General features: G+C 47.7%; 1 protein-coding gene across 2 annotated transcripts in view; it reads left to right on the top strand.

Moving 5' to 3' along the window:
- The window catches only part of LOC110532734 (disco-interacting protein 2 homolog B-A), a 96972-nt gene that overhangs the window by 21726 nt on the left and 54689 nt on the right, over positions 1 to 20557 (top strand). For both annotated transcript variants that reach the window (XM_036988801.1, XM_036988802.1), the window contains exon 2: positions 18614 to 18685. In XM_036988801.1, the coding sequence (XP_036844696.1) occupies positions 18614 to 18685 (72 nt within the window). The remainder of the gene's footprint in view (positions 1 to 18613; positions 18686 to 20557) is intronic.

The following is a 20557-nucleotide window of genomic DNA, read 5'->3' as shown; positions in this document are numbered from 1 at the left end:
CTGTCGGGCTGTATCTCCACCTGGTACGGCAACTGCACCGCCCACAACCACAGGGCCCTCCAGAGGATGGCAGTATCTGCCCAACACATCACCGGGGACACACTGCCTGTTCTCCAGGACACCTACAGCACCCGATGTCACAGGAAGGCCAAAAAGATCAAGGTCATCGACCATGTGAGCCACTGCCTGTTCACCCCGCTATCATCCAGAAGGCGAGGTCAGTACAGGAGCATCAAAGCTGGGACAGAGACTGAAAAACAGCTTCTATCTCAAGGCCATCCGACTGTTAAATAGCCATCACTAGCCAGCTACCAACCGACTACTCAACCCTGCGCCTTAGAGGCTGCTGCCCTATATACATATACATGGAATCACTGGCCACTTTAATAATGGAACACTAGTCACTTTAATAATGTTTACGTACTGCTTTACTCATCTCATCTGTATATACTGTATTCTATTCTATTGGATTGTAGTTGTTTTATTTAATCAAACCTTTATTTTACTAGGCAAGTCAGTTAGGAACACATTTTTATTTTACAATGACGGCCTACCCTGGCCAAACCCTTCCCTAACTCAGATGACGTTGGGCCAATTATGCACCGCCCTATTGGTCTCCCAATCACGGCCGGTTGTGACACAGCCCGGGATTGAACCAGGGTCTATAAACCAGGGTAATATTTATATAAACTCAGCAAAAAAAGAAACGTCCTCACTGTCAACTGCGTTTATTTTCAGCAAACTTCACGTGTAAATATTTGTATGAACTTAAGATTCAACAACTGACACATAAACTGAACAAGTTCCACATTCAAGAACTGAGACATAAACTGAACAAGTTCCACAGACATGTGACTAACAGAAATTGTATAATGTGTCCCTGAACAAAATCTAAAGTAACAGTCAGTATCTGGTGTGGCCACCAGCTGCACTAAGTACTGCAGTGCATCTCCTCCTCATGGACTGCACCAGATTTGCCAGTTCTTGCTGTGAGATGTTACCCCACTCTTCCACCAAGGCACCTGCAAGTTCCCGGACATTTCTGGGGGGAATGGCCCTAGCCCTCACCCTCCAATCCAACAGGTCCCAGACGTGCTCAATGGGATTGAGAATCCGGGCTCTTCGCTGGCCATGGCAGAACACTGACATTCCTGTCTTGCAGGAAATCACGCACAGAACAAGCAGTATGGCTGGTGGCATTGTCATGCTGGAGGGTCATGTCAGGATGAGCCTGCAGGAAGGGTACCACATGAGGGAGGAGGATGTCTTCCCTGTATCGCACAACGTTGAGATCGCCTTCAATGACAACAAGCTCAGTCCGATGATGCTGTGACACACCGCCCCAGACCATGATGGACCCTCTAAATCGATCCCGCTCTAGAGTACAGGCCTTGGTGTAACGCTCACTCCTTCCTCCGACCATCACCCTTGGTGAGACAAAGCCGCGACTCGTCAGTTAAGAGCACTTTTTTGCCAGTCCTTTTAAGCTGCCAGTCCACATCTGCTAGTCCTGTCCTGTCTAGTCCAGCGACGGTGGGTTTGTGCCCATAGGTGACGTTGTTGCCGGTGATATCTGTTGAGGACCTGCGTTACAACAGGCCTAAAAGCCCTCAGTCCAGCCTCTCTCAGCCTATTGCGGACAGTCTGAGTACTGATGGATGGATTGTGCGTTCCTGGTGTAACTCAGACAGTTGTTGTTGCCATCCTGTACCTGTCCCGCAGGTGTGATGTTTGGATGTACCAATCCTGTGCAGATGTTGTTACACGTGGTCTGCCACTGCGAGGATGATCAGCTGTCTGTCCTGTCTCCCTGTAGCGCTGACTTAGGCATCTCACAGTGCGTACATTGCAATTTATTGCCCTGGCCACATCTGCAGTTCTCATGCCTCCTTGCAGCATGCCTAAAGCACGTCCACACAGATGAGCAGGGACCCTGGGCATCTTTCTTTTGGTGTTTTTCAGAGTCAGTAGAAAGGCCTCTGTAGTGTCCTAAGTTTTCATAACTGTGACCTTAATTGCCTACCGTCTGTAAGCTGTTAGTGTCTTAATGACCATTCCACAGGTGCATGTTCATTAATTGTTTATGGTTCATTGAACAAGCATGGGAAACAGTGTTTAAACCCTTTACAATGAAGATCTGTGAAGTTAATCTTTTAAAAATCCAATTATCTTTGAAAGACAGGGTCCTGAAAATGGGACGTTTCTTTTTTTGCTGAGTTTAGTATATTTGTTTGGGTGGGAAATTTAAGGAAAGCTATTATTGCCATTAGTACAGGCATTGTGAAAAACACAAGGCTTGTCTTAAATGAATTACCGTTGTCCGTTTTCTGATGTGTGAGAGAGATGTCGTAATGTACCATTCCATAGGCCTAATTTAGCTCTCCCTACCATTTATTTGATCAGTTTTCGAGTGCCACTCCCCCACCAAGGGACAGTGGAAAATGAGGAGGAGGGCTGGGGATTGGGCCTGTTTCACTGTAGTCATGTTGAAGTATTAATATAAAGTGATACAGGCCAGGGCTGAAGGCTATTTCAATCAGAACAACGAATTATCCTTTCTGTTCAGATGAGCTCAACGTAACTACAAATAGGACAAATCTTCACACCACCACCCACTACCATCCAGGGAATGTGCCAAATGCCTGATTTGGTTTGGCAAAGATTTAGTCCGAGGCTCCCTCTTGATCTGTAAACATGTTGAAGATAATCTGTTTAAAACCTGTTAAAGGTGAGGTGATACAAGTTCATCTACCATGTGGGCCTGCACACCCCAGCCAGAGCTTCTATTAATGACCATCCAGGGACTGCTAGTGCTTCAAATGCCTAGTTGGCTTGGCAATAATGAACAATGATCTCTTGAGCTGAGAAAACAACATGTTGGCTTAGTCTGAATCTAATGGTGATGGAAGTTCTACTGTCATGTCTGTATGCTGTCGCCAGAGATGAGCTAAAAATATCAATCTATGGGTGGCTAGTTCCTCTCCTGTCACCCCCTGTGTGTGTGTGTCAGGGTTTCCATTAGCCGGCAATTGACAGCTTTTGGCCCAATAATATAAAAAATGAAAAGCTGATTTATTAAAGCTGTTGTCGGTCAAAATGATAGAGAGAAAACAACATTTGGAAAAATAATGCTTTTTATTCATTGATGGAAATACCAGTCGATGTAAATACACATCATGCTTATCGGTCTACAGGTTAATTTGCATAATTGTGTGGAATTAAATTGTCCTGTGTGTATTTTCTGTGTGCATCTCATTTATCCAACACAACTATCACATGTGCACAGCACACAGAGCCTCTTTTCAGAGGGATTTCTCCTGCAGCTCCTCAGCTGGTTGCTGCTGGAGTGAAACATGCTTTTATCAGCCCATTCATTGCACAACAATTCTAAATACAATCGCGTCTTAAAACCTTTTTTGTGCACGATTTTAAAAATAGCTTTTATTTGTATTTCTCAAATGGTTATTGAAGTGCACCTCACATTCACAATTCAACTGCAGGCAACAGGCTAACAGTGTGTCATCCACCTCTTTAAGGTGTGAGCTGGAGGCTGTATGCATTTTGAAAAGATACTTAATTGTTTAAAACCTAAATGTTTTATTTCATATTATGAGGCATTTCTTACCTTGCATCAAAGTAGCCTGTAGGCAAAATCCCACCAATTATTTTCTAAAGACTTAGGCGGTGCAGCTTACATTTTACCCTACCATTTCTACTGTTCTGCTTGCCAGTTAGGATTTTCATATGTGCATTTTCATGGAACAGTTTCATTTACATAATAACATTTTCGTTTCTCAATCATTGTCACATGGTTAAAATCTAAAAGTTAAGTCATGCGAATCACTCTGTCACAAAGAACACATTGATACACCGTCGTCCATTGCTCTTTCACACCAAGGATTGGTGATTATCGAGAGGATGGTTGTAGAGATTTTTAAACTTGCTTACTGTGAAGAACTATAGTTTTAATAGATAATCTGCAATAGATGTTAAAAACCACTTTCCTACATTTCCGCGCAGCAGGCCAGGTACTCCTAAGCATGCTCAGGCACACACACGTGCAATCCCTCAACATTTTCAGGACAAAGAAACCAGACATATGCTCATTGGTCACATGGAGCAGTCCACAGAGCCATTCTGTAGAGAGACTTGCCTGTATCTTTGCCACACACCCCTCCCTTTTTTGTCTCAACATTTGAAATTCTACTCGAGACACATCTTCACACACATATTAGATGCTTTTCACTTACAGCCGCAACTCAATAATCAGCTAGGCTTATTGCCACGCTTGCTGCCCAAATTGCGTCCGTCCCAAACAGGTTTACGAGCTTGTGATCTGAAATAATCCACAGCCATTTTTTAAAAAGAAGCTGAGGATCCTTGATTCCTCATCCGTCTAAGTCATGCATTCTGGTGAAGTCTTTTCAATACTTTTTATTTGTATTTCTGTTTCGACAGGAGTAATTATAAAATTTTAGCAAATGTATTTCCATTTACAGGGTGTTCGGTGGGTGTTTTTGTCCTCTGTCCTCACACAACTAGCTGCAGTGTGGTCAGGGAACACACACTGGGTGCGAGGACTGACTGCTTTACATGATTGACATGGTGCTGAAACAGGGTTCTGAACCAGGAAGCACAGTCAAATTACACCTCTTGGCTACTAGCATATGAATACTGGCTGTGTCTGAAAACCCATACTTGCGTTATAGATGGTAGGCTATATATGCTTTAAAAAAAAAGACAAGACAGACCAGATTTAAAAAAACAGATGACATCAATTGTCACTTTCAACCACAGCCTCAAGAACAACACAGAGGATACATTGTTAGATGCATTCATGCTCTAAAACGAAAAAAGATGCACTGTTACTAAATATGTATTGTGTTACATTTATACCGAACAAAAATATAAATGAAACATGCAACTGAGTTACAGTTCATATGAGGAAATCAGTCAACTGAAACAAATGAATTAGGCCCTAATCAATAGATTTCACATGACTGGGAATACAGATATGCATCTGTTGGTCACAGATACCTTTAAAAAGAAAAAGTAGTGGTGTGGATCAGAAAACCTCTAACCTTGTTCTGAACACCTTCAAAACAAAGGTCACATGGTTTGGTAAGAAGAATTCCCCTCTCCCCACCAGTGAGATTACTACCTCTGTTGGTTATGTTATGAGGGGCATGATCATCTTAGTTATGAGGGGCATGATAATCTTAGTTATGAGGGGTATGATAATCTTAGTTATGAGGGGCATGATAATCTTATGAGGGGTATGATAATCTTAGTTATGAGGGGCATGATCATCTTATGAGGGGCATGATCATCTTATGAGGGGCAAGATCATCTTAGTTATGTTACGAGGGGCATGATAATCTTGTGTTATGAGAGGTATGATAATCTTGTGTTATGAGGGGTATGATAATCTTGTGTTATGAGGGGTATGATAATCTTAGTTATGTTATGATGGTGTTTTAATTGTGTAATTTACTCATGTTTAGGTAGTTTGCCCATTGAGCCAGTTGGCCCCAGTCAGTTAGGAGACTGTTTTCCCATCAACACATTCCTCTAGTTTGTGTCTAAATAGCACCCTATTCCCTATATAGTGCACTACTTTTGACCTGAGCGTTATGGGCCCTGGTGAAAGTAGTGCACTATTTGAGGCTGTGAATGAAGTTCCATTTGGAATGCATTCCTGTAGTCTCAATACACTGGAAGCTGCTTGTGGCAGGCGAGATGCTCATATCCTGCCTTCTGGACTCTAATACATACAAATTGCAGCAAGTGTTGTTCACAAACAGTTGGTGATGTAGACTTGCCCATGTTGCCCGGGTCATTTCCCGCTCTGTCTTCCCAGATCCAGGCCTGGGTGTCTGGGGTGTGATGCAGGCGGTGCTGTCTTCCCAGCTCCAGGCCTGGGTGTCTGGGGTGTGATGCAGGCGGTGCTGTCTTCCCAGCTCTGGGTCTGGGGTGTGGTGCAGGCGGTGCTGTCTTCCCAGCTCTGGGCCTGGGTGTCTGTGGATGTGGTGCTGTGTGGCAGTGCCAGTCTTTGCTTGTTGTCGTTGTTACAGTACAGACTCTCTCTCTCTGTCTCAGTTAATGACCCAACAGCACTCTGCTCCAGGCCTGGGTGTCTTATTTACAATTACGGCCAAGCCCAGACGACACTGAGCCAGTTGTGCGGCGCCCAATGGGACTCCAAATCACGGCCGGATATGATACAGCCTGGATCCCACTGTCTGCCACAGTAGCAAGGTCCAAGAGGCTGCTCTAGGTCCAAGAGGCTGCTCTAGGTCCAAGAGGCTGCTCTAGGTCCAAGAGGCTGCTCTAGGTCCAAGAGGCTGCTCTAGGTCCAAGAGGCTGCTCTAGGTCCAAGAGGCTGCTCTAGGTCCAAGAGGCTGCTCTAGGTCCAAGAGGCTGCTCTAGGTCCAAGAGCCCTGCTAAACAGCTTCTAACTAATAAACAAAAGTGAAATAAACAATAAAAATGCAACAGTAAACATTACACAAAGAATAAAGACATTTCAAATGTCATATGTGCAAATAGTGAAAGTACAAAAGGGAAAATTAACATAACTATGGGTTGTATTTACAATGGTGTTTGTTCTTCACTGGTTGACCTTTTTCTTATGGCAACAGGTCACAAATATTGCTGCTGTGATGTCACACTGGTATTTCACCCGATAGATATGGGAGTTTATCAAAATACGATTTGTTTTCAAATTCTTTGTGTATCTGTGTAATCTGAGGGAAATATGTGTCTCTAATATGGTCCTACATTTGGCAGGAGGTTAGGAAGTGCAGCTCAGTTTCCACCTCACACTCAGTCACTAATGTATTTCATTCTACTTCCTGCCCTTCCTCACTTTTTTATATATTTTAAAAGTTCACATCTCACAAAATGAATGTGTCACCTAAAAAAAAAAACCTTTGCAGTAGTTCTGTGATAATAGTAGTTGTTCCACTAAGGAATGTCAAACAGGGCGAGGGAAAGAGCTGTTAGTGCCTTCAACACAAAACACACAACACCCGTTGTTGAACTTTGGGTTTCCTCTCGCTCTCGCTCTCTCGCTCTCTCGCTCTCTCGCTCTCTCTCTCTCTCTCTCTCTCTCTCTCTCACACTCACTCACTCACTCACTCACTCACTCACTCACACTCTCTCTCTCTCACTCACTCACTCACTCACTCACTCACTCACTCACACACTCACACTCACACTCACACTCACACTCACACTCACGCTCTATTCAATTCAAAGGGGCTTTATTGGCATGGGAAACATACGTTTATGTTGCCAAAGCAAGTGAAATAAACACTAAACAAAAGGTGAGAAGAAACAAAAAACAGCATCAGCAAAACCGATGTTCATAACAGTAAACATTGCACTCAAAAAGGTAAAAAACAACAACAATCTAGGCATTTCAAGTGTTATATTATGAGCTATGTACACTGTTTTAGTAATGTGCAAATAGTTGTAGTACGAATAGTAGGGGAAAATAAATGAGAAATATTGTTTGTGCTACACTGGTTTCCCTTTTCTCATGGCAACAGGTCACACATCTGGCTCCTGTGACTGCACACTGTGGTATTTCATCTAACAGATATGAGAGTTTATCAATGTTTGATTTGTTTTCTAATTATTTTGTGGATCTGTGTAATCTAAGGGAAATATGTGTCTCTAATGTGGCCATACCTTTGTTTCCACCTCATTGTGTGGGCTGTGAGCACATAGCCTGTCTTCTCTTGAGAGCCAGGTCAGCCTACGGCAGCCTCTCTCAATAGCAAGGCTATGCTCACTGAGTCTGTACATAGTCAAAGCTTTCCTTAAGTTTGGGTCAGTCACAGTGGTCAGGTGTTCTGTGACTGTATTCTTTGTTTAGGGCCAGACATTCTTCCAATTTGCTCAGTTTTTGGTTGATTCTTTCCAGGGCTGGGTGGTGTATCATATTTGACGATATACCGGTATTGATGCACAGACTGTTTTGGATTTCTACTTTACCTTCTATAACGGTATTTGAACGTATGGTTTGTAGAAGGTGCTATGCCGTGGGTAATGTCTATTTTCATAGTTTACAACACTACTTGAGTCATCTCTTTCTGCTCTCTCACCAGGCTGCTTTCCTCACAGACCTAGCCCCACCCCCTGTCACTCAAGGAGCGCGTTCGTTGTTCCTCAACCACCAGACACTTGCTTTCTGTCTGCATGGTGAATGCAGCACATGCAACAATGTTGATGACAATGATGTTTCCACTTTGCTTCTTAATATAAAACCTCAGGCGCTTTATAATGGCAATATTAGGTTGTTTGCTGATTTAAGAAACACAAATTGTGTTAGCTGCTAATCACTAGTTAGGTGGCTAGCTAGCTAATCAATGTACTGAGTCAAGGCAAGCGTAGCTAGCTAATACATCCTGATACCAGTGCTGGTGTAGGCCTAAATCAGCATGTTTGTTCAACAGTATATTCTAAATCAAAGCGGAATAGGCGAAGCATGTATATGTTGGCTACATGAAGAAACAGATTATAGGGTACCCTAGGAAATGCTGACCATCACTTTGGTTCCTACCCTGTCACAATAACTCCTCCCTGGCATTTTCATTTGTTGTCATGTCAAACAACACTGTATTCAAAGTGCCCACTATTATTTATATTCTAACTATAGAATTAGAATAAACATTCTCGTTCCATGATTCCAACAGTTCACCCAAGTGTTTTGATCTAAATCGCAAGTCTAACATTTTGGTAAGAAGTAAGGCCTCGTTTTCTTGTCCATATCGTGCAGCCCTACGTGGCAGTGTGGAAATTATCTCAAATGAGTTTTGGTTGAATTTTGGTTGAATTGAACAGCATAAAACTACCGGACGGGAGAAAGCCATTTTGAAATCACTTAGAATGTATGTGTTGCCCATACTCATAAAACGTGTATTATTCAACAATCATAAACTACCATTATACTGTTATATGTCAACAGAAGAACAAAGACAGTGATATGATGTTTGGGCCATATCGCCCAGCTCTAATTATTTCTAGTGTGTCCAATTAGTTTTTTGTCTTTTCTCAATTTCGTTGATCTAATTGTGTTGCTGTCCTGGGGCTCTGTGCTGGCTGAGGGGACTTTTCTCTAGGTTCCTCTGTCTGTAGTCGAGGGCTTTGTGATGGAATTTGTAGGCATCGCTTCCTTTTTAGGTGGTTGTAGAATTTAACAGCTTTTTTCTGGATTTTGAACTATCACTCTCTCTCCCTCTCCTCCTCCCTCTCTCACTCTTTCCCATCTCCCCCTCTCTCACTCTGTCCCCCCCCTCCCTCTCTCTCCCTCCTCTCTTCCTCCTCTCCCCCTATGCCTCTCCCTCCCTATCTCTCAATTCAATTCAAGGAGCTTCATAGGCATGGGAAACATGTTAACATTGCCAAAGCAAGTGAAGTAGATACAAAAGTGAAAAAAAACAATCCATTGAACAGTAAAAATTACACTCACAGAAGTTCCAAAAGAATAAAGACATTACAAATGTCATATTATGTATATATTCAGTGTTGTAACAATGTTCAAAAGGGAAAATAAATAAGCATAAAAATGGGTTGTATTTACAATGGTGTCTGTTCTTCACTGGTTGCCCTTTTCTTGTGGCAACAGGTCACAAATCTTGCTGCTGTGATGTCACACTGGTATTTCACCCAGTAGATATGGGAGTTTATCAAAATTGGGTTGTTTTTGAATTCTTTGTGAATCTGTGTAATCTGAGGGAAATATGTGTCTCTCTGGTCATATATTTGGCCTGATTTTAGGAAGTGCAGCTCCGTTTCAACTTCATTTTGTGCACAGCGTGCACATAGCCTGTCTTCTCTTGAGAGCCAGGTCTGCCTACGGTGGCCTTGGTGGCCTTTCTCAATAGCAAGGCTATGCTCACTGAGTCTGTACATAGTCAAAGCTTTCTTTTAAGTTTTGGTCAGTCACAGTGGTCAGTGTTCTGCCACTGTGTACTCTCTGTTTAGGGCCAAGTAGCATTCTAGTTTGCTCTGTTTTTGCTCTTGTCACTCCAGCCTCATCTCGGGAGTTGATAGGTTTGAAGTCATAAACAGCGCAATGCTTGACGCACAACGAAGAGCTGCTGGCAAAGCGCATGAAAGTGCTGTTTGAATGAATGTTTACTCGCCTGCTTCTGCCTACCACCGCTCAGTCAGATACTTAGATACTTGTATGCTCAGTCAGATTATATGCAACACAGGACACGCTAGATAATATCTAGTAATATCATCAACTAGTGATTATGATTGATTGTTTTTTATAAGATAAGTTTAATGCTAGCTAGCAACTTACCTTGGCTTACTGCGTTTGCGTAACAGGCAGTCAGTCTCCTTGTGGAATGCAATGAGAGAGAGACAGGTTGTTATTGCGTTGGACTAGTTAATGTAAGGTTGCAAGATTGCATCCCCCGAAATGACAAGGTGAAAATCTGTCTTTCTGCCCCTTAACGAGGCAGTTAACCCAACATTCCTAGGCCGCCATTGAAAAGAAGAATGTGTTCTTAACTGACTTGCCTAGTTAAATAAAGATTAAATACAAATATTAAGAAATTGGCAAATCGGCGCCCAAAAATACAGATTTCCGATTGTTATGAAAACTTGATTTCATAACATTCCGATTAATCGGTCGACCTCTACCATAAAGTGTCCAATGTTGTTGGTTGTGTGGTTTGACCTCAGGCCAGTAAGTGTGAGCAGAGCCTGCTGAGCATCTGGTACATGCAATTGGCGCTTTGGCTAGTGTAAGAGTGGGGGTTGGGCCTGTTTGCCCGCTCACGGCCTGGCAGTATGTGTGACTTCCATGCTGAGGCCCTCGTTACGGGGGTGGGATGCATGGGGTGGGCAGGAGGGGCATAGGTCTGATCAGAGGAGGCCTAAATGGGGTGTGGGCATGGTTAACTTGGGGGGGTGGTTGATTGGGTGTGGATGTGGCTGGTGGTATTGTGGTCTCTGTGTAGGTCCGGGGGAAGAGTGTCTCGCTGGTCTGGGCGGGGTGTCTATGGATCTGTTGCTCCTGTGTGAAGTGTTGGGGCTGCGTTTGAGAGAAATGTCCTTTAGAGTCCGGGCGAAGGTGGGCAGTGCTGCCTTGCATGGGTAGACCTAGTGCTGGGCGATATGACGATTATATATATTATTACGTCTATCGTTTCATATTATGCTCGTTCATTTATTTTGTTGTCGCAAATCACACTCTTTACGGCAATATTTTTTTGTCAATTGGACAATGCTTTGCGTGACGTGTGGAAGGACATTTGCAACACAAACAAACATGGAGGAGAGTGAATTTGACACAGAGCATGGAGACATGGAGCTCATACCTAAAAGAGGGGCAACTTCGGTCGCATGGACGTGGTTTGGGTATGAAAAGTCTGGCACGGACCAGAAAACTGTCCTCTATAAAATATGCAGCAGGCCGGTCTCGACAACAAGCTCAAACACCACTAACCTCTTTTACCACCTACGCAAGAATCATGTGAAACACAACGGAAAGAGTCTACGGATGAGACCCAAAAAAGTACAGTTGATTGCTCAGAACAAACCCCCGACTCAGACGTTGCAACAGGCTTTTGCCCGCGGCACAGCATATGGCAAAGAACCATGAAGATGGAAGGAGAGAACAGCTGCAGTTACAACTTACATCTGTAAAGACATGGCCCCAATTTACACGGTCGGGAAACGGGGGTTTCGTGAGTTGGTGGTAACATTCAACCCAAGGTACCACATGCAAATTGATATGTACACGTATTAATGCCAAAATAACATGCAAAACAGGCAAGCCTCCAAAAAATATATATATTTTATGCCTATATTTATTTGGTTTGCAACTATAGTTGAAGTGTTTTCTATTTACCATTTTAGATTTTGTTACATGCTTAATTGAAAATTTGCACAGGTTCTAAATAAAATAAACAATAAAATATGACTAAGTACCTTTTTATTTATATAATTCAAAATGTAATAAGTAATAGGCCTTTACATGTGGTCATTTTATATAAACTATTTATTCATTGAATTGACAGAAAATGTGCTATATTGTGATATGTATCGTTATCGGGATATTAAATGACCTTTATTGGGATATGAGATTTTGGCCATATGGCCCAGCCCTAGGTGGACCTGGTCATAAAAGCTGTTCAAGTCCAGGGTGGAGTGGTGGGCCAGGTAAACATTTGGTTTTGAGGCACAGTCACGGGAAATACTTGTGTTTACCCGCTGTATGGTAGCTGTCTTTTCGTGGTAGCAGGGATGATCTAATCCCTTAGGAGAAGCTTTTTCAATCACTCCCTTGAGTGCTACGGCCACCCTTTCCTGCTGTGTTCTCAGGTGGTTTGTGCCTGTGTTTATTATTATGTGGCTGGGTGACCCTAGTTGGTCCTCAGACAGAAGGTCTAGGGGTTGTCGGGGGGGGTAGCTCAGAGGGGGTGAGATCCCCTGGGCTTGGGGTTCTTCATTTGTCTATTCTGCTGTGATGTTTGCGTGGTCAGGGTCTGGGTTGGACTATTCTGCTGTGGTGTCGAGACTTTTGTCGGAAGCTGAGGTGGGCTTGTTCTGCCGGCTTCTCTGTGGGGCTGCCCACCTCTCTAGTGGGTTGTTCTCTGTCACACGCCATCCCCCTCACCCTCTCCTCCAGCAGTCGGATCCTCTCCTCTAGTGCTCTGTTCTTCTCCTGCTATTTTTTCCTGTTGAAGTTGACTCACCACAGTCTGGAGTGCAGATATGTCTCTCTCCACCTCCAGCTCTCCAAGGTCGAGTTAAGGGGGTGTTGTTGTGCTGGACTTGTCTGGGCTGACTGGGGTGTAATCACCTGCCGTTCCAGCTCCACCTGCCTTACCATTAGCTGGGTTAATGTATTCTTCATTTCAATGAGGGGTTAGTACTCTGTACGTACGGGGAGGTTGACTTTCCGCTTGGGGTTGCTTGTCTGTGGGGTCTGGTCTGACCTGCTCGGGGTGGGGTATCTTTCTCAAGGGAGAGCTTCTCCTGCTGAGCTAATTCTTTGATTAGGTGAAAGTCCCGCAGAAACTGTTTGGGGTTGCCTTGTACCAATACTGTTCCTGACTTACAGAGATTTATATTAGCTGACTCAGAGTCCTCGTTGTCTAGTATCCTGAGTTTCCACCCCTCGGTAGTGTGCTAATATAGCCAGGGATGGTCTGTGTGGAAGATGAGGTTGCTGATGTTCCCATTTTTATTATAGTCAGCAAAAAGTGTCTCTTGATTTTCCATAAGAAGCTTCATTTTGTGCTCTTTTCGTGTTTTATCATTCTTTACATACACATGGTGCTGTATTTTAATTACCTTTTGTACAGCTGGAGGCAGCTTCTAAGGCCTCTCCATTTGGTTGGAGTAGACTGTTCGACTCCCCCCTCTATCCTGTCCCTCTCCTCCTCCCCCTCTATCCTGTCCCTCTCCTCCTCCCCCCTCCCTCTCCTCCCTCCCCATCCTGACCCTCTCCTCCTCCCCCTCTATCCTGTCCCTCTCCTCCTCCCCCCTCCCTCTCCTCCCTCCCCATCCTGACCCTCTCCTCCTCCCTCTCCTCCCTCCCCCTCTATCCTGTCCCTCTCCTCCTCCCTCCTCCCCCTCTATCCTCCCCCTCTCCTCCTCCCCCTCCCTCTCCTCCCTCCCCCTCTATCCTGTCCCCCTCCTCCTCCTCCCCCTCCCTCTCCTCCCTCCCCCTCTATCCTGTCCCCCTCCTCCCCTTCTCTCTCCTCCCTCCCCCTCTATCCCGTCCCCCTCCTCCTCCCCCCTCGCTCTCCTCCCTCCCCCTCTATCCTGTCCCCCTCCTCCTCCCCTTCTCTCGCCTCCCTCCCCCTCTATCCCGTCCCCCTCTATCCTGTCCCTCTCCTCCTCCCCTCTATCCTGTCCCTCTCCTCCTCCCCCTCCCTCCTCCCCCTTTATCCTGTCCCTCTCCTCCTCCCCTCTATCCTGTCCCTCTCCTCCTCCCCCTCCCTCCTCCCCCTCTATCCTGTCCCTCTCCTCCTCCCCCTCCCTCTCCTCCCTCCCCCTCTATCCTGTCCCCCTCCTCCTCCCCCTCCCTCTCCTCCCTCCCCCTCTATCCTGTCCCCCTCCTCCTCCCCTTCTCTCTCTCCTCCCTCCCCCTCTATCCCGTCCCCCTCCTCCTCCCCCCTCGCTCTCCTTCCTCCCCCTCTATCCTCCCCCTCTCCTCCTCCCCTCTATCCTGTCCCTCTCCCCCTTCCCCCCTTCCCCCCTCTCCCCTTCCCCCTCTATCCTGTCCCTCTCCTCCTCCCTCTCCTCCTCCCCTCTCTATCCTGTCCCTCTCCTCCTCCCCTCTCTATCCTGTCCCTCTCCTCCTCCCCTCTCTATCCTGTCCCTCTCCTCCTCCCCTCTCTATCCTGTCCCTCTCCTCCTCCCCTCTCTATCCTGTCCCTCTCCTCCTCCCCTCTATCCTGTCCCTCTCCTCCTCCCCTCTCTATCCTGTCCCTCTCCTCCTCCCCTCTATCCTGTCCCTCTCCTCCTCCCCTCTATCCTGTCCCTCTCCTCCTCCCCCCCTTCCCCCTCCCTCTCCTCCTCCCTTCTCCCTCTCCCCCTTCCCCCTCTATCCTGTTCCTCCCTCTCTCCCTTCCCCCTCCCTCTCCCCCTTCCCCCTCTATCCTGTCCCTCTCCCCCTTCCCCCCTCCCTCTCCCCTTCCCCCTCTATCCTGTCCCTCTCCGCCTCCCCCCTCCCTCTCCCCTTCCCCCCTCCCTCTCCCCTTCCCCCTCTATCCTGTCCCCTTCCCCCTCTATCCTGTCCCTCTCCCCCTTCCCCCCTCCCTCTCCCCTTCCCCCTCTATCCTGTTCCTCTCCTCCTCCCCCCTCCCTCTTCCCCTTCCCCCCTCCCTCTCCTCCTCCCCTCTATCCTGTCCCTTCCCCCCTCCCTCTCCTCCTCCCCTCTATCCTGTCCCTCTCCCCCTTCCCCCCTCCCTCTCCCCTTCCCCCCCTATCCTGTCCCCTTCCCCCTCTATCCTGTCCCTCTCCTCCTCCCCTCTATCCTGTCCCTCTCCCCCTTCCCCCTCCCTCTCCTCCTCCCCTCTATCCTGACCCTCTCCTCCTCCCCTCTATCCTGTCCCTCTCCCCCTCCCCTCTATCCTGTCCCTCTCCCCCTTCCCCCCTCCCTCTCCTCCTCTATCCTCCCCCTCTCCTCCTCCCCCTCCCTCTCCTCCCTCCCCCTCTATCCTGTCCCCCTCCTCCTCCTCCCCTTCTCTCTCCTCCCTCCCCCTCTATCCCGTCCCCCTCCTCCTTCCCCCTCGCTCTCCTCCCTCCCCCTCTATCCTGTCCCCCTCCTCCTCCCCTTCTCTCGCCTCCCTCCCCCTCTATCCCGTCCCCCTCTATCCTGTCCCTCTCCTCCTCCCCTTCCCTCCTCCCCCTCTATCCTGTCCCTCTCCTCCTCCCCTCTATCCTGTCCCTCTCCTCCTCCCCCTCCCTCCTCCCCCTCTATCCTGTCCCTCTCCTCCTCCCCCTCCCTCTCCTCCCTCCCCCTCTATCCTGTCCCCCTCCTCCTCCCCTTCTCTCTCCTCCCTCCCCCTCTATCCCGTCCCCCTCCTCCTCCCCCCTCGCTCTCCTTCCTCCCCCTCTATCCTCCCCATCTCCTCCTCCCCTCTATCCTGTCCCTCTCCCCCCTCTCCCCTTCCCCCTCTATCCTGTCCCTCTCCTCCTCCCTCTCCTCCTCCCCTCTCTATCCTCTCCCTCTCCTCCTCCCCTCTCTATCCTCTCCCTCTCCTCCTCCCCTCTCTATCCTGTCCCTCTCCTCCTCCCCTCTCTATCCTGTCCCTCTCCTCCTCCCCTCTCTATCCTGTCCCTCTCCTCCTCCCCTCTCTATCCTGTCCCTCTCCTCCTCCCCTCTATCCTGTCCCTCTCCTCCTCCCCTCTCTATCCTGTCCCTCTCCTCCTCCCCTCTATCCTGTCCCTCTCCTCCTCCCCCCCTTCCCCCTCCCTCTCCTCCTCCCTTCTCCCTCTCCCCCTTCCCCCTCTATCCTGTTCCTCCCTCTCTCCCTTCCCCCTCCCTCTCCCCCTTCCCCCTCTATCCTGTCCCTCTCCTCCTCCCCTCTATCCTGTCCCTCTCCCCCTTCCCCCCTCCCTCTCCCCTTCCCCCTCTATCCTGTCCCTCTCCGCCTCCCCCCTCCCTCTCCCCTTCCCCCCTCCCTCTCCCCTTCCCCCTCTATCCTGTCCCCTTCCCCCTCTATCCTGTCCCTCTCCCCCTTCCCCCCTCCCTCTCCCCTTCCCCCTCTATCCTGTTCCTCTCCTCCTCCCCCCTCCCTCTCCCCCTTCCCCCCTCCCTCTCCTCCTCCCCTCTATCCTGTCCCTTTCCCCTTCCCCCCTCCCTCTCCTCCTCCCCTCTATCCTGTCCCTCTCCCCCTTCCCCCCTCCCTCTCCCCTTCCCCCCCTATCCTGTCCCCTTCCCCCTCTATCCTGTCCCTCTCCTCCTCCCCTCTATCCTGTCCCTCTCCCCCTTCCCCCTCCCTCTCCTCCTCCCCTCTATCCTGACCCTCTCCTCCTCCCCTCTATCCTGTCCCTCTCCCCCTCCCCTCTATCCTGTCCCTCTCCCCCTTCCCCCCTCCCTCTCCTCCTCCCCTCTATCCTGTCCCTCTCCCCCTTCCCCCCTCCCTCTCCTCCTCCCCTCTATCCTGTCCCTCTCCATCTCTATCTCTCTTTCCATTGTTATTTGAAACACTGTGTTATGTTCTCTCTCACTTCCCTGACCAACACGTCTCTCATCACATGTTTATCTTCCTCTATTCTGAGCTGCCTGACACCGGGGGGCAGGCACTTGTTGGCTTTGAGGGGCCACTTTTTCTCATGTGGGGGGTGGGTGTTTGGTGCAATGTGTGCAAGCCTTTCGACTTACCCCACTCCTACCGCTCCCTGTGATGCTATCGCTGGTCACACAAGGGGATATGTGTGTGTGGTTTTTGGGGGAGTTTAGGGAATGTGTGGATTTACTCTGTGCAGTAGTGGGAGTGTTGTTCGGGGCCAAACCCCCAAAGCTGACCGCACATCCCCTGGAAGGTTTCAGAAGTGTATTATGATGCCTGAGTTTGGTCCAGTGGTTATAGTCACTGCTCTAGGTACCTATGCAGTCCCTTGCCTACGTGGGGTGCAGTCCCCTGCCTACGTGGGGTGCAGTCCCTTGCCTATGTGGGGTGCAGTCCCCTGCCTATGTGGGGTGCAGTCCCCTGCCTACGTGGGGTGCAGTCCCCTGCCTACGTGGGGTGCAGTCCCCTGCCTACGTGGGGTGGATTCACAGTCCCTACGTGGGGTGCAGTCCCCCGCCTACGTGGGGTGGATTCACAGTCCCTACGTGGGGTGCAGTCCTCCGCCTACGTGGGGTGGATTCACAGTCCCTACGTGGGGTGCAGTCCCCCGCCTACGTGGGGTGGATTCCCGGTCCCCACGTGGGGTGCAGTCCTCCGCCTACGTGGGGTGGATTCCCGGTCCCCCCGTGGGGTGCAGTCCCCCGCCTACGTGGGGTGGATTCCCGGTCCCCCCGTGGGGTGGATTCCCGGTCCCCACACTTCTATACATGATGTCCTCTGTCTCCCTTCTCATTTCATGTCTATCCCTGTCAATGAAGCAGGAACAATACAGGGGGAGTGTGATGACTAGACAGACTTTAGAGTTGTTCTTTCTAGGTCGTCTCCAGGTCCTATGTCTTGATTGATGTTAGTGTGGTGACTGTCTTGTTGATTGATGGTAGTGTTAGTGTGGTGACTGTCTTGTTGATTGATGGTAGTGTTAGTGTGGTGACTGTCTTGTTGATTGATGGTAGTGTTAGTGTGGTGACTGTCTTGTTGATTGATGGTAGTGTTAGTGTGGTGACTGTCTTGTTGATTGATGGTAGTGTTAGTGTGGTGACTGTCTTGTTGATTGATGGTAGTGTTAGTGTGGTGACTGTCTTGTTGATTGATGGTAGTGTTAGTGTGGTGACTGTCTTGTTGATTGATGGTAGTGTTAGTGTGGTGACTGTCTTGTTGATTGATAGTAGTGTTAGTGTGGTGACTGTCTTGTTGATTGATAGTAGTGTTAGTGTGGTGACTGTCTTGTTGATTGATGTTAGTGTGGTGACTGTCTTGTTGATTGATGGTAGTGTTAGTGTGGTGACTGTCTTGTTGATTGATGGTAGTGTTAGTGTGGTGACTGTCTTGTTGATTGATGGTAGTGTTAGTGTGGTGACTGTCTTGTTGATTGATGGTAGTGTTAATGTGGTGACTGTGTGTCTTGTTGATTGATGTTAATGTGATGACTGACTGGTGACTGTGTGTCTTGTTGATTGATAGTAGTGTTAATGTGGTGACTGTGTGTCTTGTTGATTGATGTTAATGTGATGACTGACTGGTGACTGTGTGTCTTGTTGATTGATGTTAGTGTTAATGTGGTGACTGTGTCTTGTTGATTGATGTTAGTGTTAATGTGGTGACTGTGTGTCTTGTTGATTGATAGTAGTGTTAATGTGGTGACTGACTGGTGACTGTGCGTGTTGTTGATTGATAGTAGTGTTAATGTGGTGACTGACTGGTGACTGTGTGTCTTGTTGGTAGTGTTAATGTGGTGACTGACTAACGTGTGTGTATCTTCTTCTCTTCTTCTCTGCTAGGTGACATCACACAGAAGGGCTATGAGAAGAAACGAGCCAAGCTGCTGGGCCCCTTCCTCCCTCAGATCACCAGTAAGACACATTTCTTCCTCCTCTTCTTTCTCCTTTCATCTTCCTCTTCCTCCCTCAGATCACCAGTAAGACACATTTCTTCCTCCTCTTCTTTCTCCTTTCATCTTCCTCTTCCTCCCTCAGATCACCAGTAAGACACATTTCTTCCTCCTCTTCTTTCTCCTTTCATATTCCTCTTCCTCCCTCAGATCACCAGTTTGTAGTTTATCCATCTCTTATACTTTCCGTCTTATTCCTTCCCCTTCTCATCTTTCACTTCTCTTCTCTCCTCTTCCTTCTTCTCTCTACTTCTTCTCTCGACTTCTCCTCTTCTTTCTCCTCTTCCTTCTCCTTCTTCTCTCTCCTCTTCCTTCTCCTTCTTCTCTCTCCTCTTCCTTCTCCTTCTTCTCTCTCCTCTTCCTCCTCCTCTTCCTTCTTCTCTCTACTTCTTCTCTCGACTTCTCCTCTTCTTTCTCCTCTTCCTTCTTCACTCTACTTCTTCTCTCGACTTCTCCTCTTCTTTCTCCTCTTCCTTCTTCTCTCTACTTCTTCTCTCGACTTCTCCTCTTCTTTCTCCTCTTCCTTCTTCTCTCGACTTCTCCTCTTCCTTCTCTCTACTTCTTCTCTCGACTTCTCCTCTTCTTTCTCCTCTTCCTTTTTCTCTCTACTTCTTCTCTCGACTTCTCCTCTTCTTTCTCCTCTTCCTTCTTCTCTCTACTTCTTCTCTCGACTTCTCCTCTTCTTTCTCCTCTTCCTTCTTCTCTCTACTTCTTCTCTCGACTTCTCCTCTTCCTTCTCTCTACTTCTTCTCTCGACTTCTCCTCTTCTCTCCTCTTCCTTCTTCTCTCTACTTCTTCTCTCGACTTCTCCTCTTCTTTCTCCTCTTCCTTCTTCTCTCTACTTCTTCTCTCGACTTCTCCTCTTCCTTCTCTCTACTTCTTCTCTCGACTTCTCCACTTCTCTCCTCTTCCTTCTTCTCTCTACTTCTTCTCTCGACTTCTCCTCTTCTTTCTCCTCTTCCTTCTTCTCTCTACTTCTTCTCTCGACTTCTCCTCTTCCTTCTCTCTACTTCTTCTCTCGACTTCTCCTCTTCTCTCCTCTTCCTTCTTCTCTCTACTTCTTCTCTCGACTTCTCTTCTTCTCTCTACTCTCCTCTTCTCTCTACTTCTTCTCTTCTCTCTCCTCTTCCTTCTTCTCTTCTCTCTCCTCTTCCTTCTCCTTCTTCTCTCTCCTCTTCCTTCTCCTTCTTCTCTCTCCTCTTCCTCCTCTTCTTTCTCCTCTTCCTTCTTCTCTCTACTTCTCCTTCTCTCTACTTCTCTTCTTTCTCCTCTTCTCTCTACTTCTCCTCTTCTCTCTACTTCTCCTCTTCCTTCTCTCTTCTTCTCTCTACTTCTCTTCTTTCTCCTCTTCCTTCTTCTCTCTACTTCTCTTCTTTCTCCTCTTCTCTCTACTTCTCCTCTTCTCTCTACTCTTCTCTCTACTTCTTCTCTTCTCTCTCGTCTTCCTTCTCCTTCTTCTCTCTCCTCTTCCTTCTCCTTCTTCTCTCTCCTCTTCCTTCTCTTCTCTCTACTTCTCATGTTCCCTCTTCCTTCTCCTATTCCTTCTCCTCTTCTCCTCTTCTCCCTTCCTTCTACTCTGACTCCTCTTGACATTTATAATCCACGTGTCTCCTTACTGGGGCAGGTGACATAGAAGCATAGAGTTTTCAGCCTAACCCCAGACTCCAACACATGCCTTTTCAATTGAACTGACGGCAATGACCAAGCTCATCAACTATGTCAGTTTTGCACCAACAAGTCAAATCAAATGTATTTATAAAGCCCTTCTTATGTCGGGGGTGCTGTACAGAAACCCAGCCTAAAACCCCAAACAGCAAGCAATGCAGGTGTAGAA

Source organism: Oncorhynchus mykiss, chromosome 9 (genome assembly GCF_013265735.2).
Source record: "Oncorhynchus mykiss isolate Arlee chromosome 9, USDA_OmykA_1.1, whole genome shotgun sequence".
Classification (NCBI taxonomy): domain Eukaryota; kingdom Metazoa; phylum Chordata; class Actinopteri; order Salmoniformes; family Salmonidae; genus Oncorhynchus; species Oncorhynchus mykiss.
This window is presented reverse-complemented; position numbering and strand designations above follow the sequence as displayed.